General features: G+C 48.4%; 1 protein-coding gene across 2 annotated transcripts in view; it reads right to left on the minus strand.

Annotated features, from left to right (window-relative positions):
- The window catches only part of PSAP (prosaposin), a 210,055-nt gene extending 187,374 nt beyond the window's left edge, over positions 1–22,681 (minus strand). For both annotated transcript variants that reach the window (XM_030203420.1, XM_030203419.1), the window contains exon 1: positions 22,533–22,681. In XM_030203420.1, coding sequence (XP_030059280.1) covers positions 22,533–22,572 — 40 coding nt within the window. In that variant the 5' untranslated portion in view covers positions 22,573–22,681. The remainder of the gene's footprint in view (positions 1–22,532) is intronic.
- Between the last annotated feature and the right edge of the window lie 218 nt (positions 22,682–22,899).

Here is a 22,899-nt window from a genome sequence, read left to right on the forward strand (position 1 = left end):
TTTTATCGTAACCATTTATTTACTCTAATAAATTTGAGCATTATTATAAGAGAAAAACTGAACTCTAGTGTTTTTCCTTTGCCAGAAGGGCTTCTTTTCAATCTCTTCTGTTCAGCTCCCCCCTTTTAGAGGCAAGAAGGGCCCTATACAAAAGACAAAGCTTCTTTATTTTTGTAATGATTTAAGTATTGTGCCAACTAGCATTACAATATATTGATGAATTACAATTTGAAACATCCTCTAGGGTACTGGGTATAATCCTGTATAGTAAGTTATCGATGAAACATCAGGTAAATCAGTTGTGTAAGAGGCTTTTTTTTTTTTTTTTTTTAAGAATATGTCACACCATTTTATAATGATCACTCAGACTACTATTTTGCCTCAGACTACTGTTAACGTGTTGTACGTTTGTTTACATTCCAGTGTAGTTGACTACTTGCTTTTTCAGAATGCTCCAGTAAAATTGATATTTGGTTGCTCAAGATATGATCAGGCAACTCCTCTTTTGAGAAGTTTTTATTGGTTGCCCTTTCCTGTGTAAGTTGAATTTAAGATTGCCTGCATGGTATTTAAAATTCTGTGCAGTCAGAGGAAGTGACATCACAGACCTGAATGGCTGCCCGAGTCTGTAACTCCGACGTGTCCCTGCCTTCTTTAAGCAATATCAACAACCATCCACCCCTAAATTGGAAATTGTTTCATCAGGGCAAGGCGTTTGATTTGAGTGAGGGCTTTTCTGGTCATACGGAAGTCATGTCAACAGCTCGGAAGGAGAGCGAGCGCCAACCGGTAAGGCAAGCGGGTAAGGCCCAGTGGCACCATGTGTTGTCGTCAGCTTGCGCCTCGCACTCCGCTATGTCCCTTACCAAGGCAGGTAAAGCCTCTTCTAAATGGGGCCTTTCAAAAGACCTAACCAAATGCTTAACAGAGATTCGGAAGGAGATCAAATCTTCCAAAGAGGAAATTCTAGAGCGCATGGATATCCTGAGCGTTGATTTGTGAGAGTTGGGCAGGCGCATGGAAGACTTGGAGGCACGTGCGGACAAGCATGATGAGCAGCTAAGCAGAGCTGATTTACGATTTTCAAAGCTTTTGGAGTATTATGAAGACCTGCAATACAAAGTGGACGACTTAGAAAACCAAGGCCGCAGGAACAACCTTCATTTTCGTGGGGTCCCTGAGGTGGGGGACAAAGATGTTGCTACGATTGTTAAGATGCTCTGTGGAAGGTTGCCCAGGACGGAGGACATAGCTATTGAATGGGTGCACAGAGCCCTAGGAAAGAGAGTAGATAACCGACCTCGGGAAATTGTTGTCTGTTTCACCACCTTTTCCACTAAAGAGTAAGTGCTGCAGCGGGCCCGCCAGGTTCCACACATTGACTATAACGAGGCTCAAATTAAGGTGTACCAAGATTTATCCCAGCTTACGCTGTCCCAACGATGTGCGATGAAACCTGCACTGGACATTTTAATAAAAAATAAGATCCCTTACCACTAGGCTTTTCCTTTTGCTCTATGCTTTACGGGGGGGGAATTACACCGGATTAGACTCCTTTCTGAGGTTTGGAAGATCCTGTATGGCCAGGGTTCGACGATTACTGGACTCTGCCCGTAGACCTAGCCACCACAACTCAGGCTAAACTCCAAAAATGAAAACGTGTTCCCAGCAAATCTAAGACTGCCCCGACAGACACCTGATTGGATTGCTTGGTCTGTTTGCAGTCATATCCAAGCTGCTCCACGGGACTTTGTTGCTATGGATATAATTTAGGTTATATACAATGTGTACATCAGTTGGTCAGTCATTGAGAAAGGGTTGTATGAGGGGGTTTGGTATGATTGTGGGGTTGTTGTTTTTTTCTCTAGGTGCGTGTGCTATAATTGTTTCGTGGTTATGGTGTTTGTGTGGAGGTGGGGCTGCGTGGGGAGGGGCAGCTTGGGTAGTGTTCTTTCTCCTGCTTTCCTAGTTAGGGGACCTTGTCTGTTCCTGTCTAGTGGTGGGTGATGTGTGTGGGGTTGCTCTGGAGGGTGGTGGGGGGGTAGGTTAGGCAATTCTAATCAGGGTAGAGTGCCTTATTGTTACCTCTGTTTCAGGATGACATGGGCTGGTACTATCTCGCTTAGCTATTTTTCCGCACACAACATTTTCGAGGCTACTTGGTTTCCAAGTTGTATCAGAGTTAACAAGTTTGTGTGTTGAATTCTAAATGAGTGTGGATCTAAAGTTCTTGACCTACAATGACAAGGGTCTGAACTCTCCTCAAAAGCGTCAAAAGTTATTTAAGGAATTGCTGTTCCATAAACCTCAAGTTGCATTTCTACAGGAGACTCATTTAAAGAGGGAACATGAGAAATATTTGTCTCATCATCATTATAGTGCTCCCTTTTGAGCGGACAGCAGGACAAGCAGTTTGACGTTGCTGTTTATTCTATGAGCAGTGTTCTCTATTAGGGCGTCCTTCCCCTGACGAAACCTGTAATTGGCGAAACGGACTGTTGGGGAGGCCCGTTTTTTGAAGCTGCCATAAGATAAGTCATTGTGTCTGCTTTTTATGTCCTGAGAGGGTATATGTAGCACGTTTTTGTATGAATTTGATTATAAAAACAAAAAAACAAAAATTGTTTAATATCTAGGGAGGTGATGGGTCGAGGACCAGTGATTAAAATATGGTAATGGTGCATAAGTGCATATCTGCATTTTCGCACGAACAATCCCATTGATTTGGCTGTACACGGCCAGTCTGAGGTATCTCTTCCCCCCTTCCTTTATTTTTTCCACTGTTATGCATCAAGTTTGACTTTACCCGCTATTTTTTTTGCTGTATTCTCATCATCACTACCCATATGTCTATTGCGCTTCTGCTGCTGACGCATCGAAAAAACAGGGGGTTGCAATCTTGCTTCATTCTTCCTTGCAGGTTCAGGTGTTGAAAACCAAGCGTGACCCTGCTGGTAGATTTTTGCTTCTGCACATATTATTGAATAATTTAGCTTTTACCCAGGTCGCTGTTTATGCACCCAACGAATCTCAGGAAGAATTATTTTGTCAGGCTTGGCAGGATGGTCCAATCTGATCCCTATGGTAAACTGGTGTTAGGAGGAGACTTTAATGCATCTTTAACCCAGCTTTGGATAGGTCTGGTGCAGTGTCGGGAATAGATGTTAAAAATTCTAAAGCGCTGGTTGGTCTGGCTCGATCTTTAGCTGTATGCGATGTGTGGCGTCTACATCATCCAAAAGGAAAGGATTATTCTTTCTATTCCCATGCGCATGATTCATACTCCCATATTGATCATTTGTTATTTGAAATCTCATTGATTCAGGGGGGTGGTCTCTCAGGTATTGGCCCCATTACCATTTCGGACCACGCTCCGACCTGGATTCAGCTTTCATCCTTTTGTGAGGAAGATAAGAACAGTAGGTGGACTTTGAACACCTCTTTGCTGAAGGAGGATAAGATCTTAGCCAACTATAGAACACTCGAGGGAATATCTCGATACTAATTTGAACTCGGGTCCTTCTCTGGGAATTGTTTAGGATGCTGGGTTCTTTCTAAAACAGGCACACAGGCTCGGGCCAGGCAAAATGAAGTTGCTGACTGCATTTCACAATTGACCCACTTGGAGGATCTCCATAAGTCCTCTCATTCGATCTCTACTCTGAGGCAGATCCAAGCTCTCCGGTTAAAACTAGACAATATTTACTCGGACCAATTGCAATTTATCCAGGGTCAACAACAGCAACTTCAGTATTTTAATCATAATAAGCCAGGGCGTTTATTGGCCCTTAAATTGAGGCAGCAAAGATTTGATTGTACTATACTTCGCATTGAGACAGTAAGAACACAGTGCTTTGATTCGTCAGCATTTCCAGTCCTACGATTCACCCGGATGCTATTGAGGCCTTTTTATCATCTCAAGACCTTCCTTCCTTGAGAGAAGAGCAACGGTGCCTATTGGATGGTCTCGTCCAAGTGGATGAGGTTATCAAGGTCATTAAGGACCTGCCCACTGGGAAGGCACTGGGTCTGGATGGCTTATCGAACGACTTTCATAGGACTTTTAGGGGGGAGCTTGCCCCTCTGTTGGTAGAGATTCTTAATGGGGTTCGGGATGGGGAGGTGTTGCCTCCCTCTATGATGGAAGCCTGGATAGCAGTGATTCCGAAACCAGGCAAGAATAAGATGGACTGTGCCTCCTATCGCACTATTTCCATTCTTAATTCTGTTAGAATTATAGCTAAGGTCCTAGCAAATCGACTAGCGAAAGTCCTTCCTGATCAAGTAGGGTTCATTCCCCAAAGACAAGCTAAACATAATGTTCGCCGTATGGTTAGCTTACTACATGTAGCTAACAAGTTTAAAACTGCCTTGTGTCTTATAGGATTAGATGCCGAAAAGGCATTTGACTGGGTTCATTGGCCTTTTATGATCAATGTTATGGAGCGATTGGGATTTGGGTCGAGCTTTAGGGATTGGACTCAAGCTCTTTATAACTCTCCTAGCGCATTAATGGTGGTAATTCTTCTACTTTCCCTTTGTCTAGGGGGACCCGCCAAGGATGCCCTCTCTCGCCAATGTTATTTGCCTTGGTTATGGAAACCCTGGCTATTGCTATTCGTTCTAATCCTAATGTCTCGGGCATTAAGGTAGGTGGTCAGGAATACAAGTTGGCAATGTTTGCTGCTGATATCTTGTTATTTCTGGTCCAATTTTACAATCTGTACAAGCCTTTTCTTTTCGTTGGGTGACCCGAAGTATCAAATACTTGGAAATTCATCTTACCAAGAATTTTTCAGATTTTCAGCTAAATTACCCTCCCCTCTTGCGGGAGGTATACAAAGATCTGGAGGTTTGGGGTTCCATTGAGTTATCTTGGTTTGGACGGATAGCTACTCTGAAAATGAATGTGTTGTTGCGTTTGATGGAAGGGGTCTCTCTTCCAGGTAGTTATCCCTCTTCGTTTGTCTCATTCCTTTCTCTCAGGTCTCCAAGACCGCCTTCTTCACTTTATTTGGTTCAAAAACGTCCACAGCTCTCTAGAATGTTGCTATATCAGGATCAGATGTGTATCAGTTCCAAATGTGTACTGGTATTATAAACCTGCTCAAGCCCGGGCCGCGATTGAATATTTTCATGCAAGTCCTCAGAAGCGGTGGATAGGGTTGGAGAATGACTCTGCAGGATTGTGTCTCCTTTGTGTTCATCAATGTGGCTTCCTTGGAGATATCGTGTATTGGGTAAGGATGTTTGTCCTTTGGTTTTGACAACTTTTTACTATTGGAATAGTCTATTTTCCAAACCTGATCTGGTCCTCTCTAAACTTACACAAGTAACAAATAACCCTCTTTTTCCACCTGGTTTAGACCCAGGGCCTTTTTCGAATTGGTTCTCTGCCGGGCTAGAAACTTGGGGACAATTTTTTGATGAAGAGGCATTCATTCCGCTCAACACATTGGCTGAAACTTATGCAATTTCTCCTAAAGATATTTTTGCATACACCCAAGTGAAACATTTTCTCTCTGCTGTTGAAATAAAGGCTAAGGTTACACGAGAGGACTCCTTTTTGGAAGATTTGTGTGAGGACTCAAAGGTACGAGGGGGTCTTATCACTTGCTTGTACACTTACCAGCATAGGCAGGTGCAGCCTCCCGCTGAGCATCGATTGCGTTGGCGTCGGGAATTGGGCTTGACATTGGGTGATTGGAATTTTATGGAATATGCTTTGTCAAGGATCTCTATTTCTGTTCCTTTTAAAGAAAATGCTGTAAACGTTTTATGTAGTTGGTATCTGACTCCAGCATGCCTTCATCACATTTCCAAAGGTATCCCCATTGTGCTGGAAGGAGTGTGGGCAGAAAGCTACCGTGGGTCATCTCTGGTGGTCATGTGTTAAGGTTCGGGCTTTCTGGAAAGCAGTCCAACACAGACTCCAGAGCTGGCTCTCTAAGCCTATAAAGTGGGTCACTTGAATTTTTTCTTTTTCCTAAAAAACCTCCTGGCCTTACTACATCACAGTCCTTATTGGTTCGCCATGCTATGTCGGCGGCCATGGTCACTCTGGCCGCTCACTGGAAGTCTCCTCATGGTCCTTCTTTGGTAAAATGGTTAAACAAGCTGTGGTATATTTGTGAAATGGAGAGGCTTTGGGCCATATGTCACAAAACATTGTCCAAGTGGTAAGCTATTTGAGAACCATTTGTGTCACACTGTTCGTGTTGAGAGTCTGTGGTTGGAAGGTGGGAGGAGAGAGGGGTGGGATATAATTTTTCTTTTTTTGCTTTCTTTGGGTGGGGGGGGGGGGGGGGAGGTATTGTGTTTACTTTAACCTTGAGAGATTATTACACTGTTCATTAGTCTCTAATGTACTTTGGACTTTGTATTGTTTTACAATTTGCATTGTATTTGCTGATGTTGGTTGTGACTTATCTGCCTCTGTTATATCTCTCAAACCTTAATAAAGACTTCTACAAATTAAAAAAAAAATTCTGTGCAGACATTGTTCTGTTTTTCATATTCAGTTATTAACATATCCAATAGTGCATCAGAATTCATGCTTCTGTTCTACTCTATTACTGCATCTACCAACTTCTGAGAAAATTCACTTAAAAGTTCTAGATAATCTAGCCAAATTTAGAATTCATTTCCTGAGCAAATCTGTGCATTTTCCAGATATTTTTTTGTTCCGTTTGACATATCTGAATATGTAAAATATTGTTCTTCAATGTTATGATTTTTGTACATCTTATCTTTTGTAAACCACTTAGACTCTCCAATGATAGAGGCGGGATATAAACGTCAATAATAGAACAGAATAGATTAAGCAGGAACTCAGGGAGATCAAGGAGCGACAGGAGGAGTTGGAGGATCAACTGGAGGCGGTGAGACGCACCTGTGAATCTAATAGTAGAGATGTGTGGGCTTTGTGGGATAAGGCCAAAGACCTTGAGAATAGGTGAAGTTCCCCAGATCCAATTTTTAGTATGCGCCTTGAGCACGAGTGTGCTTCTCTGTCTGTCTGCAATAACTCCTTGTCTGGTCGGATAAGGCAAGTTCTTCTAGGCTAACATAACTCGCAACTCATCCTCCCATACTTTAAAATGGCTCCCTTCAAACTAATCCAGCTCCAACTCATTTATTTACTATGCTGGGTTGCCAGGCCTAGACCACTACTATGCAAGAGCTATGTCATGGGCACTCCCACAGATACAGACTGGAGCCTCACTTAAACAACCTAATTTCCTGCACAAATCTTCTATTGAAGCCAATTGAAATTATCCAGAGAAAACACATAAAAACAGGCAGAAAAATCACCCAACTGACACCTTGATAGGCATCATCAACAAACAGGGAGAACATCTAAGAACTTACTTGCTAAACTAAAAATGGAGCTTCATGCACTTAGAATTACTGAGTTTTGTTTTGTTTTTAACCTGAAAATCAGAGAAAGGTACAACACTACTTTGAATTTGTGATAAATCTAGGCATTAATTGGGTAGGCGACTAAAAAAAAAAAAAAAAACCCCAACAGGCTCATTCTCAAATTTTAAAACTTCACAATGGGAAGGGGGAGGTGGTGTATAAAAGAGAAGCAGATTCAGGAGCGATTCTTGGAATTTTAAATCGACAGCTTTTAAAGTTGACAATACCATCACTGCTGCAGATATAGGCCATTATTTAGAAGGGGAGGAGGTGCCTGGCTTATCTGTAGAAGCACAACAATGTCTGGAGGCTGTCAACATTCCAGAAGTGATGGAGATTATTACAAGCCTTCCTGCTAGCAAATCTCCAGGGCTAGATGGTTTTTTCCAATACCTTTCATAAAGGTTATAGTTCCCCAGCGGCCCTAGTTTTAGGCCAATATTTTAATGCCTAGAGAGAAGGCAGTAAAATTTCATCCCTCTGCAACATAGCAGGCATTACTATTATCTGTAAACCTGGATGGGAAAATTAGGTTCTTACCTTGGTAATTTTCTTTCCTTTAGTCACAGCAGATGAATCCATTAACTGATGGATTGTGTCCACCTACCAGCAGGTGGAGATAGAGAACACTGAAAAACCATAGTGTTATGGACGGCTAGCTCCATCTGACTTCGGTAGAAACTTCCAAAGCAGAATGTATCCTCAAAGTAGAACAACATGAACTTTCCTCACAGCGAACGAATGCCCCAGAACAGGAGCAATAATCACACAAAGGAGGGACGATCTCAACCTCCTGTAACAGAACAGTAAAACAGAAATCCTGAAAACTGTTTTCCAACTTCTCCCAATGAGGGAACATATCTGCAGGAAAAACTGAAAAATAAAAACAGAATCAGACAGGGACGGATCATGGATTCATCTGCTGTGACTAAAGGAAAGAAAATTACCAAGGTAAGAACCTAATTTTCCCTTCCTTATCAGCAGCAGATGAATCCATTAACTGATGGGATGTACAAAAGCACTCCCTAGTTAGGGCGGGAATATGCCACTCCCCAGCAAGCACTTGCGCTCCAAACTGTGCTTCCTGCTTCGCTGCAACATCCAGCCTGTAATGCCGGACAAAGGAGAGCTTAGAAGCCCAATAGCTGCACTACAGATCTCATGAAGAGAGAATGCTCCTCGGCCCATGAGGAGGAAATCGCTCTTGTGGAATGCGCTTTAAAAGCGTCAGGCGGAGACTGCCCTGACAACAGATACGCAGAAAAAATTACTTCTTTGAGCCAACGGGCTATAGTGGCCTTAGACGCCGGAGACCCTCTTCGAGGACCTGACAACAAGACAAAAAGGTGTTCACAGGTCCTGAAGTCATCTGACATTTGCAGATACTACAAGAGAGCCCTGCGAACATCCAGAAGATGTAACTGCCCAAAAGATTCCAGAAACTCCTTTCTAGTAAACGAGGGCAGATAAATGGGCTGGTTTAGGTGAAACGTTGAAACCACCTTAGGCAGGAAGGAAGGTACCCGTACGTACGGACTCTGAGAATTGTAAGAAAGGGTCTCTACAGGACAGCGCCTGGAGCTCAGACACCCGTCTCGCCAATGTCATGGCCACCAAAAAGACTGTCTTTAGAGTCACGAGCTTCTCCGAAGCTCACCTCAGCGGCTCGAAGGGCGAACACTGGAGAGCCTTCAACACCAGCCCCAGGTTCCAAGCCGGACACGGCAGCTGCACCGGTGGGCAGAGCCGGAGTGCCCCTCTTAGAAAACCGGGCAATATCCGGATGAGCGGCCAGGGACAAGCCAGAGACCTTCCCTCGAAAACAAGCCAATGCTGCCACTTGGACTCGCAGGGAACTGTAGGCCAAGCCTTTTTGTAAGCCATCCTGCAAAAAATCCAGTATCAGCGAGACTATAATTCCATTTTTCAAGAAAATTTCTTTGTAATAATATTCTTTATATGTTCTTTGATGCTTGAAATGGATGTATCTATTCAAAGAGATGTATCTTTGTTTAATTTGAAACTAATAAAGAAATTTAAACATCAGCGAGACTGTAGCCCGCGTAGGAGTGATCGCATCGGGACTCCACAAACACATCTCTCACCGGGGCGCTGATTTCCAAATTGGTAACATTCTCTGCTCAGGTCCAGGACCCACTGATCGGAGGTAATCTTGGTCCATTCCTCGAGAAAGAGGGAAAGACCTTCTCCTACTGCAGGAATCGAGGAATGGACTGGCGCCCCGTCATTGCTGGGGCCGCCCCTGAACTCCAGGCCTTGAACCGGCCGCTGCAGAACACTTGTCCGAGCGAAACGAGTTCCTCTGCTGAAAACGGGCACGTTGAGAAAACCCAGCAGAGCGCCCCGGGTGATACCTGCGAACTTCACGGAAGCGAGGTCTGGAAGAGGAGGGCCACACAGACCCCTTGGAAGAAGGCCTCGGCCTATCCTCGTGTAATCGCTGGGGCTTAGGGTCCCCCAGGTCTAACAATTTTCTCCAGCTCCTCTCCAAATAACAGGTGGCCCCAAAAGGGAAGCTTCACCAGCCTGTGCTTAGAGGCCATGTCAACCGCCCAATGCCATAGCCATAGAAGGCGGTGGGCCGCAACCGCCACAGACATCTGTTTAGCCGAAGCTCTGACCAGATCATAGAGGGCGTCAGCCAAAAATGACAGGGCCGACTCCATCCGTAGTGCAACCTCAGCGAGGGACTCCGCACCATCTGCAGGCTGCTCCACTGCCTGTTGTAACCAAGCAAGGCAGACCCGGGCAGCATAGGAACTGCAAACAGACGCCCTCAAGGTGAGGCCCGATATTTCAAAAGACCGTTTCAACGTGGATTCAAGCCGCCAGTCCTGCATGTCTTTCAGGGCAACCCCTCCCTCTACGGGAGGGTGGTCCTCTTAGTCACTGCTGTGACCAAAGCGTCCACTTTAGGCATCCCCAAAGGGGCCAAGTGCTCCTCACTTAGAGGGTAAAACTCATAAGCTCTACCCATGTTTTGGGTTGGGAGCAGTCTGGGTCTTTGGCACATGCTATTGATTAGAACATGCACTGGGGTTGAGCCTGCTGAGAAGTAGTGTGCCTACGCCTCTGTAAGTACTCCTCTTTGACTTGCTGAAAAACCTCCTAGATGAGATAGGTGCAGAAGGCAGGAGAATATTGATGGTATCAGTGTGGTTCTTGATGAGGTCATGTGACGTTTGTGAGCCCTTGGCCCAGAGGCGGCTGCATGAGGATCACTCAAACCAGCTCTGGTCAGAAGGAATCCCAAGAGTATCCCAAAGAACTGGACTGGATTGCAAGTGGAGGTGAACTAAAGTAGCTTTAATGGCAGCAAACAAAAACAAGGCAAAAAAATGGCTCAGCAATAATGTAAGAGAAGAGAGGACAATATGCAGTCTAGCTGCACATCCTAACATTAGCTAAAGCAACACAAAACATTAAGCATACAATATAGGCAAATAGTAAGACAACCTAGCTGCACAAGAACAGCAAACATAAGAGCACAAGTGACTAGTCAAAGGCCCGCCCAGGCGGGGCAACGGAAAGCAACAGTACTTAGCTAACAGCGGGAAGGCCGCTGGCAGTCAGATAAAGGTTCATTCTGTCAGGACTCTCATGTAAGCTGCTGGACCTCCGCGGTAAGCTCTCTCAGAAGCAGGAGATGAGCAACAGCAAAGAAAAGGAACTGAAAATAGTCTCTTGTATAAGAAAACAAATAGTTACAGAGGCGCCTGAGCTGAATGCTCCCAGGGCAACCAGGTTTAAGCCAAGCAATGCCCGAGCCAAAGCTCCCAGGGAAAACAAGGTTTAGCAAACAATGACCGAGCCAATACTCCCAGGGCAAACGACACACAGGCACAGCGCAGCTAACAGAAACCAGGAACAGCCCACGTGGATCCCTCCACGCTCCAAGCACCGCCACCTCATCTAGGGATACTTCTCATCCCAGTACACACAGTCCAAAACACAGCACAGGGCGTACTCACTGCAGCCAGCGACTCGGATAAAGGGCAAGAAGCTCTCAGGACTCCAAGGCTTGGAAGAAGGCTACACTGGAACAGAGCAAGAAGGAGAAAGCTGCAGCAATGCTTCAGGCCACTGCCTGAAAAGGAAACAGCAGATGGAACCAGCAGAGCCTCAGGCAGGCCCGAGCTCAATCAAGGATTATTGCCAGAACACTGAGTGCACAAAGAAGCCAGCTTAAGAAGGGCTCAGCACTGATGACTTCACCAGTTTGGCTTTCACCACTCTACAGTAACCCCACAGGTCACTGGCTAGAACTGCAGGTAAAACTAATGGGTCTAGATGGAATACAGCACTGACGAGCAAGGCACACACATTGAGGACCATGACAGGTCACTGACCTCGTCCACCTTATCTCCAAAAAGATTATCCCCCAGCATGTAGCATCCGCCAATGTCTATTGGCCCACCGGGTCCAAGTCAGACACACAGCCATGAGTCTATGCCTCGCTATACTCCAAGCAGAGGATCCAGGAAACTACATCAAAAAAGTGTCGTAGGCGCCCCTGGCCAAAAACTTACAACAGGCCTTCTGCTGCTTGACCAGGCGGTGAACAGATTCAGCCTGTTCCCGTATGAAAAAGTCTGCTAAAATCAAAACATACTACACACCAAGGACTGCAACTACAGGCTCATGTAGAACTCGTACGACTGAATACAGAAAATGAGTATAGAGGCCTGGATACATCTTCCATTCAAAAGAATAGAACTCGTAACCCTTTTGAGCGCAGATTCCACCACTGGAGAACGATGAGGCAATTGAGGCCTATCAAACCCAGGGGAAGACTGAATCCAGTACTAGTGTCAATTTTCTTGGGAAGGACAGGGACCAACAGAGGGGACTCCCAGGTCTTCACTTGAACGTCCCCAAAAGATCTCGTGAAGCGGAACCATCACAGACTCTCTTGACACGACTGATGCTGCATCTGCTGCCCAGTGCCGCAACAGCCAAAGACATACTGCAGGCAGTAATCTGTAGCATATCAAATAGTATCCACCAAATAGGTGGAACCTTCTTCCAGCTGGGTGTCATGGCGCCCATCTTGTGTTGCAGACTGCTGATGCCACTTCAGGCATACTCTTGCCACAAAAGAGCTGTACACTGTCACTTGAAAAGGCCAATTCAAATGGATGTTTTCTACGAGCCTTCTAGCTTCCTATCCTGTAGGTCTTTTAGGGCAATGCCCCATTCCAACGACAAGGTGGGCTTCTCAGTCATCGTGGTAACAAGGAGTCCACCCTGGGAAGCTGCTATTTATCTTTCTCCTCCAGAACTAACAGGTAGAGGTGAGCCATGGCTCTTCTCACTCTCAGCCCCATGTCCAATGAGACTCATTCTGTTGTAATCAGGACCTGAATGTCTAGATGCATAAGGAAAGCCTTAGAAGAACCTCTAGGCCCCCTCATGATCGATAAAGATAGAACTTCTGACACTGAAGCAGAAGGCTCCTCAATGGACAGCATCGCCAGTGCCTCAGAAATAAGCATATTGAGCTCCTCTTTATGAAACCACCTCAGGACTTTCAGATCATCCATCCCCCTCCTCAGGAGAGAGCTCTCCCTCCTTCAACAATGGCTCATCTAAATAGACCGCTTTTTTCCCGAGGATATGGCCTCGAGGTCCTCTCTATGAAACCACCTCAGGACTTTCGGATCATCCCCCTCCTTGGGAGAGAGCTCTCCCTCCTCTCACGGCTCCTTCAACGATAGCTTATCTAAATAGACCAAGGTCACAACAGATAAAGAGGGAGAAGCAGAGATCTGCCCACTCCGGGATGTCTGAATGAGATTTCATAAGAGCCAGAGAGGAAGCAGACTGAGAAACACCTTGCAGCAACTCTGACTGTTCCTGCTTCAGTAAACAGGCCTGGTGTAACAGCAATATAAACTCCAGCAAAAACAAAGATCTGGATGCAACGGAATGCTCTTTAGGGCCCTGCGGCTGTGTGCTGCATGTGATCAAAGGCTGCTCCTCACTGCCAGTCAGCCCTGAGAAAATGGCACCCATTCCCAAGCTCTCCTGCATCAATATGCACACCAGCCCTGTTGGAGAACCAGCATACTAAATGCTGCACCAAATCAAAGATGTGCTACTGCCGCTGACAGTTTCCTCCACGTCCCGCGGGATTCTCATCTTGCATGCACTGCAACATCCCAATGCTGGTCAGCGGTTTCCACAGCGAAAACACTGCTTAACTGCCTCCCACTGGCATTGCCATTCACTCTACTTTCACATAAGCACAGCACAATGTGTCCCAGGTGGTAAGTCAGGATCCCGCCTCTGCACCAAGAAGAACTTGCAGCCCTCCAAGCAGTTCTTACTACTGACAGCTGCTCCCCCCAAGCTTACAGTCTCCACAAGCCTTATCACAAATGACAAAGGCTCAGGACTATCCCACTCTCGCCAGCAAAAATTTTTTTGTTTGTTTTTTTTAAAGAGGCTGTTGTGGCAGAAAAGGAGAGCTCTCAAGTCAACTCAAAATTCTGCATTCTATATCCTGGCCCTGCTACTGTGAAATTCCAAAGTACTGCCGAGTTGAGTCACTCTTGCCTAGACTTAAGTTGGACCTATAGGCTTACTTCTTTTATCAAGTTTTAGTGGAGGAGACAGAATTATACACTTCGGAGCCCTCCGTTCAGCTTGGTGTGGCATATTTTCTTTTGTTCAGCGCTTTTTTTTGTAGAAAAAAGGTGCCGGTACACATTATGGGCGGGGTGACAACATGGCTCCACCCCTATTATAGCCACACCCCTTATACCAACCATGGCGCATATAAACAAACATCATTGAAAATATTATGGTAAAATTATGTCAATCCATAGACTGGTGGGATGTACCGAAGCAGTACTCACCCAGGGTGGGACATTGAAATCCCTGACCGCAACACTGAAGCTCCAAACCGGGCCTCCGCCCGAGCAGCCACAGTCAAGCGGTAATGCTTGGAGAAGGTATGGGCCGATGCCCAAGTTGCCGCCTTGCATATCTCTTCCAAGGAGACGGACCCGGCCTCTGCCATCGAGGCCGCCTGAGCTCTAGTGGAGTGAGCCTTCAGCTGGATAGGCGGCACCTTCCCCGCGGCCACATAAGCCGCTGCAATGGCTTCCTTGACCCATCTTGCCACTGTAGGCTTAGCAGCCTGCAGACCATTACGAGGACCTGCAAACAGGACAAACAGATGATCCGACTTCCGGAAATCATTGGTCACCTCCAAGTATCTGATGACGACTCGTCTCACATCCAGAAATTTGAGAGCAGAGTATTCCTCTGGGTAGTCCTCCCTACGAAAGGAAGGAAGACAGAGCTGCTGATTCACATGGAAGCGAGAAACAATCTTGGGCAGGAAGGAAGGCACTGTGCGAATAGACACTCCTGCCTCAGTGAACTGCAGAAAAGGCTCTCGACATGAGAGTGCCTGGAGCTCGGAAACTCTTCTGGCTGAAGTGATAGCCACCAAAAAGACTGCTTTCAACGTCAGGTCTTTCAGAGATGCCCTCGACAAGGGTTCAAAAGGCGGCTTCTGCAAGGCTCTTAGTACCAGTTTGAGATTCCACGCAGGCACCACTGAGTGCAGAGGAGGGCGCAGGTGATTAACTCCCTTGAGAAAACGTACCACATCTGGCTGCGAAGCCAGGGAAACACCCTTCAGGCGGCCCCTGAAGCAAGCCAGAGCCGCTACCTGGACTTTAAGGGAACTGAGCGACAGGCCTTTCTCCAGACCTTCTTGCAGGAACGCCTGCACTGAAGAAATTGAAGCAGAGAAGGGAGAAAGTGAGCCTGCTTCACACCACGCTGCAAAGGTACGCAAAACCCTGGCGTAAGCAGTAGAAGTAGAGTGCTTCCTCGCTCTCAGCATAGTGGCGATGACCTTGTCTGAGAAGCCCTTCTTCCTCAGACGCTGCCGCTCAATAGTCAGGCCGTAAGACCAAAGGGGGAGGGATCCTCCATCACCACGGGACCCTGATGCAACAGGCCCTGCTCCACTGGCAGCCGCAGAGGGTCGTCCACTGAGAGCCTGATCAAGTCCGCATACCAGGAACGTCTGGGCCAGTCCGGACCCAACAGGATTATTTGGCCCGTATGCTTTGCCACCCGGTCTAGTACCCTGCCCAACATGGGCCAGGGAGGGAACACATAGAGAAGCTCCTGTGTCGGCCACTGTTAGAGAAGAGCATCTACTCCCAGAGATCGAGGGTCCCGTCCTCTGCTGAAAAAGCGCGGCACTTGGCAATTGGCCGATGACGCCATCAGATCTAGGCTCGGCTGGCCCCAGCGCTTCGTGATGTCCAAGAACACCTGAGCCGATAACTGCCACTCTCCGGGATCCAAGGTATGGCGACTGAGAAAGTCCGCCTTGACATTCATGACTCCGGCAATGTGGGCCGCTGACAGCTGTTCCAGGTTCGCTTCCGCCCACTGGCATAGATTCATGGCCTCCTTGGCTAGAGGAGCGCTCTTGGTACCTCCCTGGCGGTTGACATAGGCCACAGCCGTGGCATTGTCCGACAGGACCCGTACTGGCTTCAACGCCAGTACCGGGAGGAACTCCAAAAACGCCAACCGAACGGCTCTGAGTTCCAGGAGGTTGATAGACCACTTTGCCTCTGCAGGAGACCAGAGCCCCTGCGCTGTCCTTCCCATGCAGTGGGCTCCCCAGCCCGTCAAAGAGGCGTCCGTCTTGACGACAATCCACTCCGGGGTCACAAGAGGCATCCCTGCAGACAACTTGTCTGTCTTCAGCCACCAGCTCAGCGCCTTGCGCACTGCTGGGTCCAAGGGAAGGCGCACAGCATAATCCTCCGACACCGGAGTCCAGCGCTGCAGCAGAGAGTGTTGTAGTGGTCTCATATGAGCCCTGGCCCAGGGCACTACTTCCATCGTGGCCGACATAGAGCCCAAGCCTGAAGCAGAGAGGCTACTAGGAACTGGTCCACCTGAGCCTGAAGTTTGACAATCCGATTGTCCGGCAGGAACACTCTGCCCACTTGGGTGTCGAATCGAACTCCCAGATACTCCAGGGACTGAGTCGGGCGCAGCTGGCTTTTCTCCCAGTTGATGATCCACCCCAGGGAGCTCAAAAGAGCAATCACCCGGTCCACAGCTTTGCCGCACTCTGCATAAGAGGGGGCTCGGATCAACCAGTCGTCCAGATAAGGATGGACTTGTACTCCTTCCTTTCGCAGGAAGGCCACGATGACCACCATTACTTTGGAGAAGGTCCGCGGAGCCGTAGCCAACCTGAACGGGAGGGCTCTGAACTGGAAGTGTCGGCCCAGGACTGCAAAACGCAGAAAGCGTTGATGAGGAGGCCAGATGGGAATATGCAAGTACGCTTCCTTGATGTCCAAGGATGCCAGGAACTCCCCTGCCTTCACTGCCGCTATAACAGAGCGGAGAGTCTCCATGCGAAAGTGCCGAACTTTCAAGGCCCGATTGACCCCTTTGAGGTCGAGGATAGGCCGTACAGAACCTCCTTTCTTTGGTACCACAAAGTAAATGGAGTAACGTCCCTTGCCAAGCTGATTTTCTGGCACCGGAACGACCGCACCCATGCGGATCAGATTGTCCAAGGTCTGCTGCACTGCCACAGCTTTGACCGGAGACTTGCAGGGAGAGAGTACAAACCCGTCTTTTAAGGGTCGGCAGAACTCTAGCTTGTAGCCGTCTCTGATGACTTCCAGCACCCAAGCGTCTGAAGTTACCCTGGTCCACTCGCCCAGAAACGAGGACAGGCGTCCTCCAATCTGCACTGGGCCATGGACCAGGACCCCGTCATTGGGTACGAGACCCTGGGGGAGGACCGGAGGGCGCACCTCCGGGACGGCGGTCTCTGCGAAAGGAATGCTGCTTGGGGGAGAAGTTCCTCTTAAAGGAAAAGGGGGCAGAGGAGCCCGACTTGCCCGGGCGGTACCGACGGGCTTCCTGAAACCGTCCTCTGGACATACCGGGGCGAGCACTGGCCCGAGCCCTGACCTCTGGTAACCTCTTGCCCTTAGACGTGCCGAGATCGGTCACAATTTTGTCCAGCTCGACCCCAAAGAGCAGCTTGCCTTTAAAAGGCAACTTAGCCAGGCGGGACTTAGAGGCGTGGTCCGCAGACCAATGTTTCAGCCAAAGCCACCGCCGCGCAGAGACTGTCTGAGCCATACCTTTAGCCGAGGCTCTCAAGACATCATACAGTAAGTCTGCCAAATAAGCCAAGCCCGATTCCAGGGCCGGCCAATCAGCCCTCAAGGAAGGATCCGAGGGGGAAGCCCGCTGCACAATCGTCAGGCACGCCCTGGCCACGTAGGAGCTGCAAACTGAGGCCTGCAAACTTAAGGCAGCCGCCTCGAAGGACGACCTTAAGGCCGCCTCCAATCTTCTGTCTTGGGCGTCCTTTAGGGCCGTGCCACCTTCCACCGGCAACGCCGTTTTCTTAGTCACCGCAGTGATTAAAGAATCCACGGTAGGCCAAAGAAAGGCCTCCCGTTCACTTTCAGGCAAAGGATAGAGGCGGGACATAGCCCTAGCCACTTTGAGGCTCGCTTCCGGGACATCCCATTGAGCCGAAATTAAGGTGTGCATGGCATCATGCACGTGGAAGGTTCTAGGCGGGCGCTTCGTCCCCAGCATAACGGCGGAGCCAACAGGGGCTGAGGGAGAGACGTCCTCTGGAGAGGAAATCTTCAAAATGCTCATGGCCTGCACTAACAGGTTGGGCAAATCCTCTGAGCGAAAGATCCGCGCTGCAGAGGGGTCATCCGCTCCATCCGAGCGGGAATCCGTCTCCTCCAAGGAATCCCCAAAGGACTGTTGGGAGAACTCAGATACGCTGCCCTCACCTACATCAGAGGAAACAGAGTCTTCTAAGGCCTGGGAATCCACCCGAGGGCGCTTACTTCCGGGGGCCTCAACCCCTTTATCGGACAAGGGAGAAGGGGCAGCGTTTGCATAAGGAAGGCCCGATGCAGCAGCAAAATAAACTCGGGGGAGAAACCCCCCAGACTGTGCACTTCAGCAGCCTGAGCCACAGCCCTAGACGCACCCTCAACCGGCGCTCGCAAGAGCGGGGGAGAAACATGCTGCGCATCCAAGATGGCATCCGGCGCAACACTCCGCGAAGGAGCCGCGCGAGAACGGCGCTTAACTTTAGCCGCTTTTTTGCCGTCGCCCAAATCAAGGGCGGCCATGGCATTAACGTCTCCCAGCTCAATGGCGGCCCAAGAAGAAGCCGTCCGAGCAGAGTGGCCGGCCAAGATGGCGGAGGCGAGCAGCGGGGGATGGGCATTTATGGCGGGAAAAACCGCCGCACCGGAGGAAGACCCAGGACACTGACCGGCCTCCGAACTGACACCCAACAAGGGCGAATCAGACTTTAAGCCCCCCGCATCCCCGCTAGAAGCGCACACGCGGTCCGGGGAGCGATTCTTCGCGCCCTCGCCCTCCGACGCCATAGGCCACGTGGAGATCGATCGGGGAACCCCCTGCCCGCTATAAAAAGGTAAAAATTACCTGCTTCTCGCTCCGAGCTGTAACGACCTGGTGTCCCAGTGAGTAGCTGCAATAAACGTTTAAATAAACGTCAAAATAAACGCCCTTAAGGACGCCCAAAATTTTTTTTTTTTTTTTTAACGGAGCCAGCGGGAGGGGGGAGAAAAGGAGGGACCTGGCACCACCAGGTTTGCACTTGCTCAAGAAGAGCCCTCAACCCCAGGTACTCAACAAAACCTAAAAATTAGGCTTGGAGACCTAGCCAGAGCTGCTGCTGTATGTGACCACCACCTGCTGAGATAGAGAACATACTGAGGAGTTTCCGGCAGCACATGACCACATATAGGGAGGCAAAAGGATTGCTCTCTATCTCCACCTGCTGGTAGATGGACACAACCCACCAGTCTATGGATTGATCAGCATGATGATATGGAAACTAGTCTAGGAGAAAAAAACAACATGATTATAAATCATTTCTGTAAGCTGTTAGAGCTCCAGTATACCCACTGCAAAATAAGACAGCAGATGTAAATTCTCAAATTGGACATATTCCAAACACTAAAATGAAAATAAAATGATTTTTTCTACCTTTGTTGTCTGGTGACTTTGTTTTTCTATCTATATTGGTCCCAGTCTCTGATTCTGCTGCTATCTGTTCTCTTCTCCGTTTCCAGGGCTTCCTTTCCATTTATTTCTTTACTTTCCTCCTTTCTTCTCCCATTTCTTGCCCTACATTCATATGTAAAAGCTGGGTCCTCCTCCATACAAAGAAATAATTCTCTCTCCCCTCTCCTCCATCCAACTCCAGGCATTTCTCCTCTCTCCCAGCCAATCCCTCCATCCATGTCCAACAATTCTACTCTAGCTCCTGCTCTCCTCTCCATCCATTTCCAGCTTTTCTCCTCTCTCCCCTGTCCTCCCCTCCATATGCATCTCCTTCCTGTCTTCCCTCCCCTCCCCAGCGATTCTCCTCTCTCCCCTTCCCTCCTCTCTCATCCATGTCCGAATCTCCTCTATCCCCTGCCCTTCCCTTCCATCCATGTCCAGTCTCCTCTCTCCCCTGCCCTCCCCTCTCATCCATGTGCAGCGATTGCCCTCTGTCCTCTCCTGCCCTCCATGTCCAGCGATTCTCCTCTCTCCCCTTCCCTCTCATCCATGTCCGATTCTCCTCTCCTCTCTCCTGCCCTCCCCTTCCATCCATGTCCAGCGAACCCCTCTTCGCTGACCTCCCCTCCATGTCCAGTATGTCTCCTCTCTCCCCTGCCCTCCCCTCATCCATGTGCAGCGATTGCCCCGTCTTCCCCTGCCATCCATGTCCAGTGATTCTCCTTTCTCCCCTGCCCTTTCCTGCCATCCATGTCCAGCGATTCTCCTCTGTCCCCTGCCCTCCCCTCCATGTCCAGCGATTCTCCCTCTTCCCTGCCCTCCATGTCCAGCGATTCTCCTCTCTCCCCTGCCCTCCCCTCCATGTCCAGCAATTTCTCCTCTCCCCTCCCATCCAAGTCCAGCAATTTCTCCTCTCCCCTGCCCTCCCCTCCATGTCCAGCGATTCTCTCTCCCCTGCCCGCCCCTCCCTGTCAATGTCCAACATGTCTCCTCCCTCCCCTCCCATCCATGTCCAACGATTCTCCTCTGCCCCCGTCCTCTCCTGCCATCTATGTCCAGCGATTCTCACCTCTCCCCTACCCTCTCATACATGTCCAGCGATTCTCCTCTGCCATCCATGTCCAGCGAATATTTCTCCCCTGCCCTCCCCCCATGTCCAGCACGTCTCCTCTCTTCTGCCCTCCCATCCATGTCCAGCAATTCTCCTCTCCCCTGCCCTCCCCTCCTATTCATGTCCAGCAATTCTCTCGTCCCTGCCTTCCCCTCAAACCCATGTCCAGTGATTCTCCTCTCACCCCTGTCCTCCGCTCCCCGTCCAGCAATTCTCTCACCCCTGCCCTCCCATCCATGTCCAGCAATTCGTTCAAACCCCAGCCCCCCCCCACCCTCTCTCAGCTCCCCGACTTTCCGTTCGTGCACCCGTACTCCCTGCCTTGAAATCTTTAGTTTACCCGAAGTCGTGGCAAACCGGCAGTAAAAGCAGCAGGCAAGCTCGCCTCCTCGTCGCTTCCCTTCCCTCTCAGCTTGTCCCAACCTCGTGAAAATTACATCAGAGGAAGGCAAGCCTCGCTGAGAAGGAAGGGAAGCGACGAGACGAGGAGGCGAGCCTGCCTGCTGCTTTTACTGCTGGTTCGCCGCGACTTCGGGTAAATTAAAGATTTCAAAGCAGGGAGCAGGAACGGAAGGGCGCAGGCAGGTGAGCAGGACCTCACAAAAAAGGAGCCAGTACGCCATACCAGCACAAAAAAAGCACTGCTTTTGTTCATCACCTGCATTTGTTATGAACTGATGTGATGTCTTGATAAATGACAATATAAGCAGCTTGTCACCTACATCAAGTGTATACACATTTTTGGAGATTTTTTTTTTTTTTGGTGGTGGTGGTGGTGGGGGGGGGGGGGGTTAGGCATAAAGTAATGCCTGTGGTGGGAAAGGAGTGTCTTTGTTTTATTTTTTATTTTTTTTAATAGTTATGGTATAATTTAGTTGTGGTCTTACTATCTTTAATAGTGACACTGTCATACGCTCTGGTTTCTTAGCCATCTGATAGTCTTACTGATTGCTGTACAGAGTTATTTTATATTTACATATAAAGTACTATATTGCTCGTTGTTTCTTTATCATTTCCTTAACCAGTGTGTTATGCCTGCTTTTCGAATAAAAGAAAAATACTTTTGCGTCTTAAGTACTTTCGAAATACAACACGGCCAGCAATAACCACAAGCTACAGACAGAAAATAAAATGAGGAACTGGAAGCTAACAGTCATATGACTTGCTCCTTTGGGAATAAATGAAAACAACGATTACTATTCAGACTAACCAGCCCCAGTGCAAACCTTCCAAACACTGGATGTATCAGTACAAAAAGGAAGAGACCTGAATTACACAAGATGAGGGCGAAAAACTGGAACCCGAACACATAGCAAAGTAAACAACCTTACATTTCACTATAAAGCACTGAGGATTACAAAGCCAAGGAAAGTACCGCGGGGTCTTGATCCTGGCAACATAGCGCGATTCCCACTGCAGCTCCTTCTAACCTTTGGCAAGTCACTTAACCCTCCATTGCCCCAGGTACGACCCTTCTAGGGACAAAGTACCTGCATACAGGCAAAAGGTAAAAAACGGATACAGCGGGATCCTCCCGGATTCGATTTAAAAACCTTTAAAAGTTCATTTTTTTCTTTGCCCAGACGTTTGGACATTGCGCAGAGCTATGTACATCTAGCAGCGATATAAAAGTGATAAATAGGGTCGTCGTCTCCCTGCTGTTGAAACAGTCCACGCCCTAACTAGGCTCCCTAGCGCTGCTAATGATGCCAGGAAAAAGACTACCCACAGCCACCCCAACACCTTAAGGATGTGAGGGACTCGCGTCTTCCAATCCCCAATCAACCAGTGCTTGTTTTCTCTTCCTTCAGCCTTATACGTGGGCCGGTCAGAGGGCTATTTCCCCCTCCTACACCGGATCCACAAGTTATTTTCGGCGGGCCGGCTCAATTACCTGCAGTAAGCAATACTGGGAGAATGAATAGTTGCTTCATGGCTCTCTCGGTAACCACTTGCGCCGATATATTCAGTGCGTGCACCACAGCAAGAAAACTACTGCGAACTGGAAGGAGAATAAGATCAACTGACTACTGCGTGGCTCGCTCGGGAGGTTTAATAGACAGGAGACCGAGTGACGTCAAAACGTTGAAACCAATTAGGTCAGCCTAAGTTTCACCTTCCCCGCGCAGCCGTCATCCCCGTACACTCAAAACAAAGCAAGTGAACCTAAGGACTGCTGCATCCAAGTTGTCGTTCTTTATTGCTGCTGGTAGCATTTTTATTCATCTCAAATCATGTTCAAACATGCTGGCTTGTTCAGC

Source organism: Microcaecilia unicolor, chromosome 5 (assembly GCF_901765095.1).
Source record: "Microcaecilia unicolor chromosome 5, aMicUni1.1, whole genome shotgun sequence".
Classification (NCBI taxonomy): domain Eukaryota; kingdom Metazoa; phylum Chordata; class Amphibia; order Gymnophiona; family Siphonopidae; genus Microcaecilia; species Microcaecilia unicolor.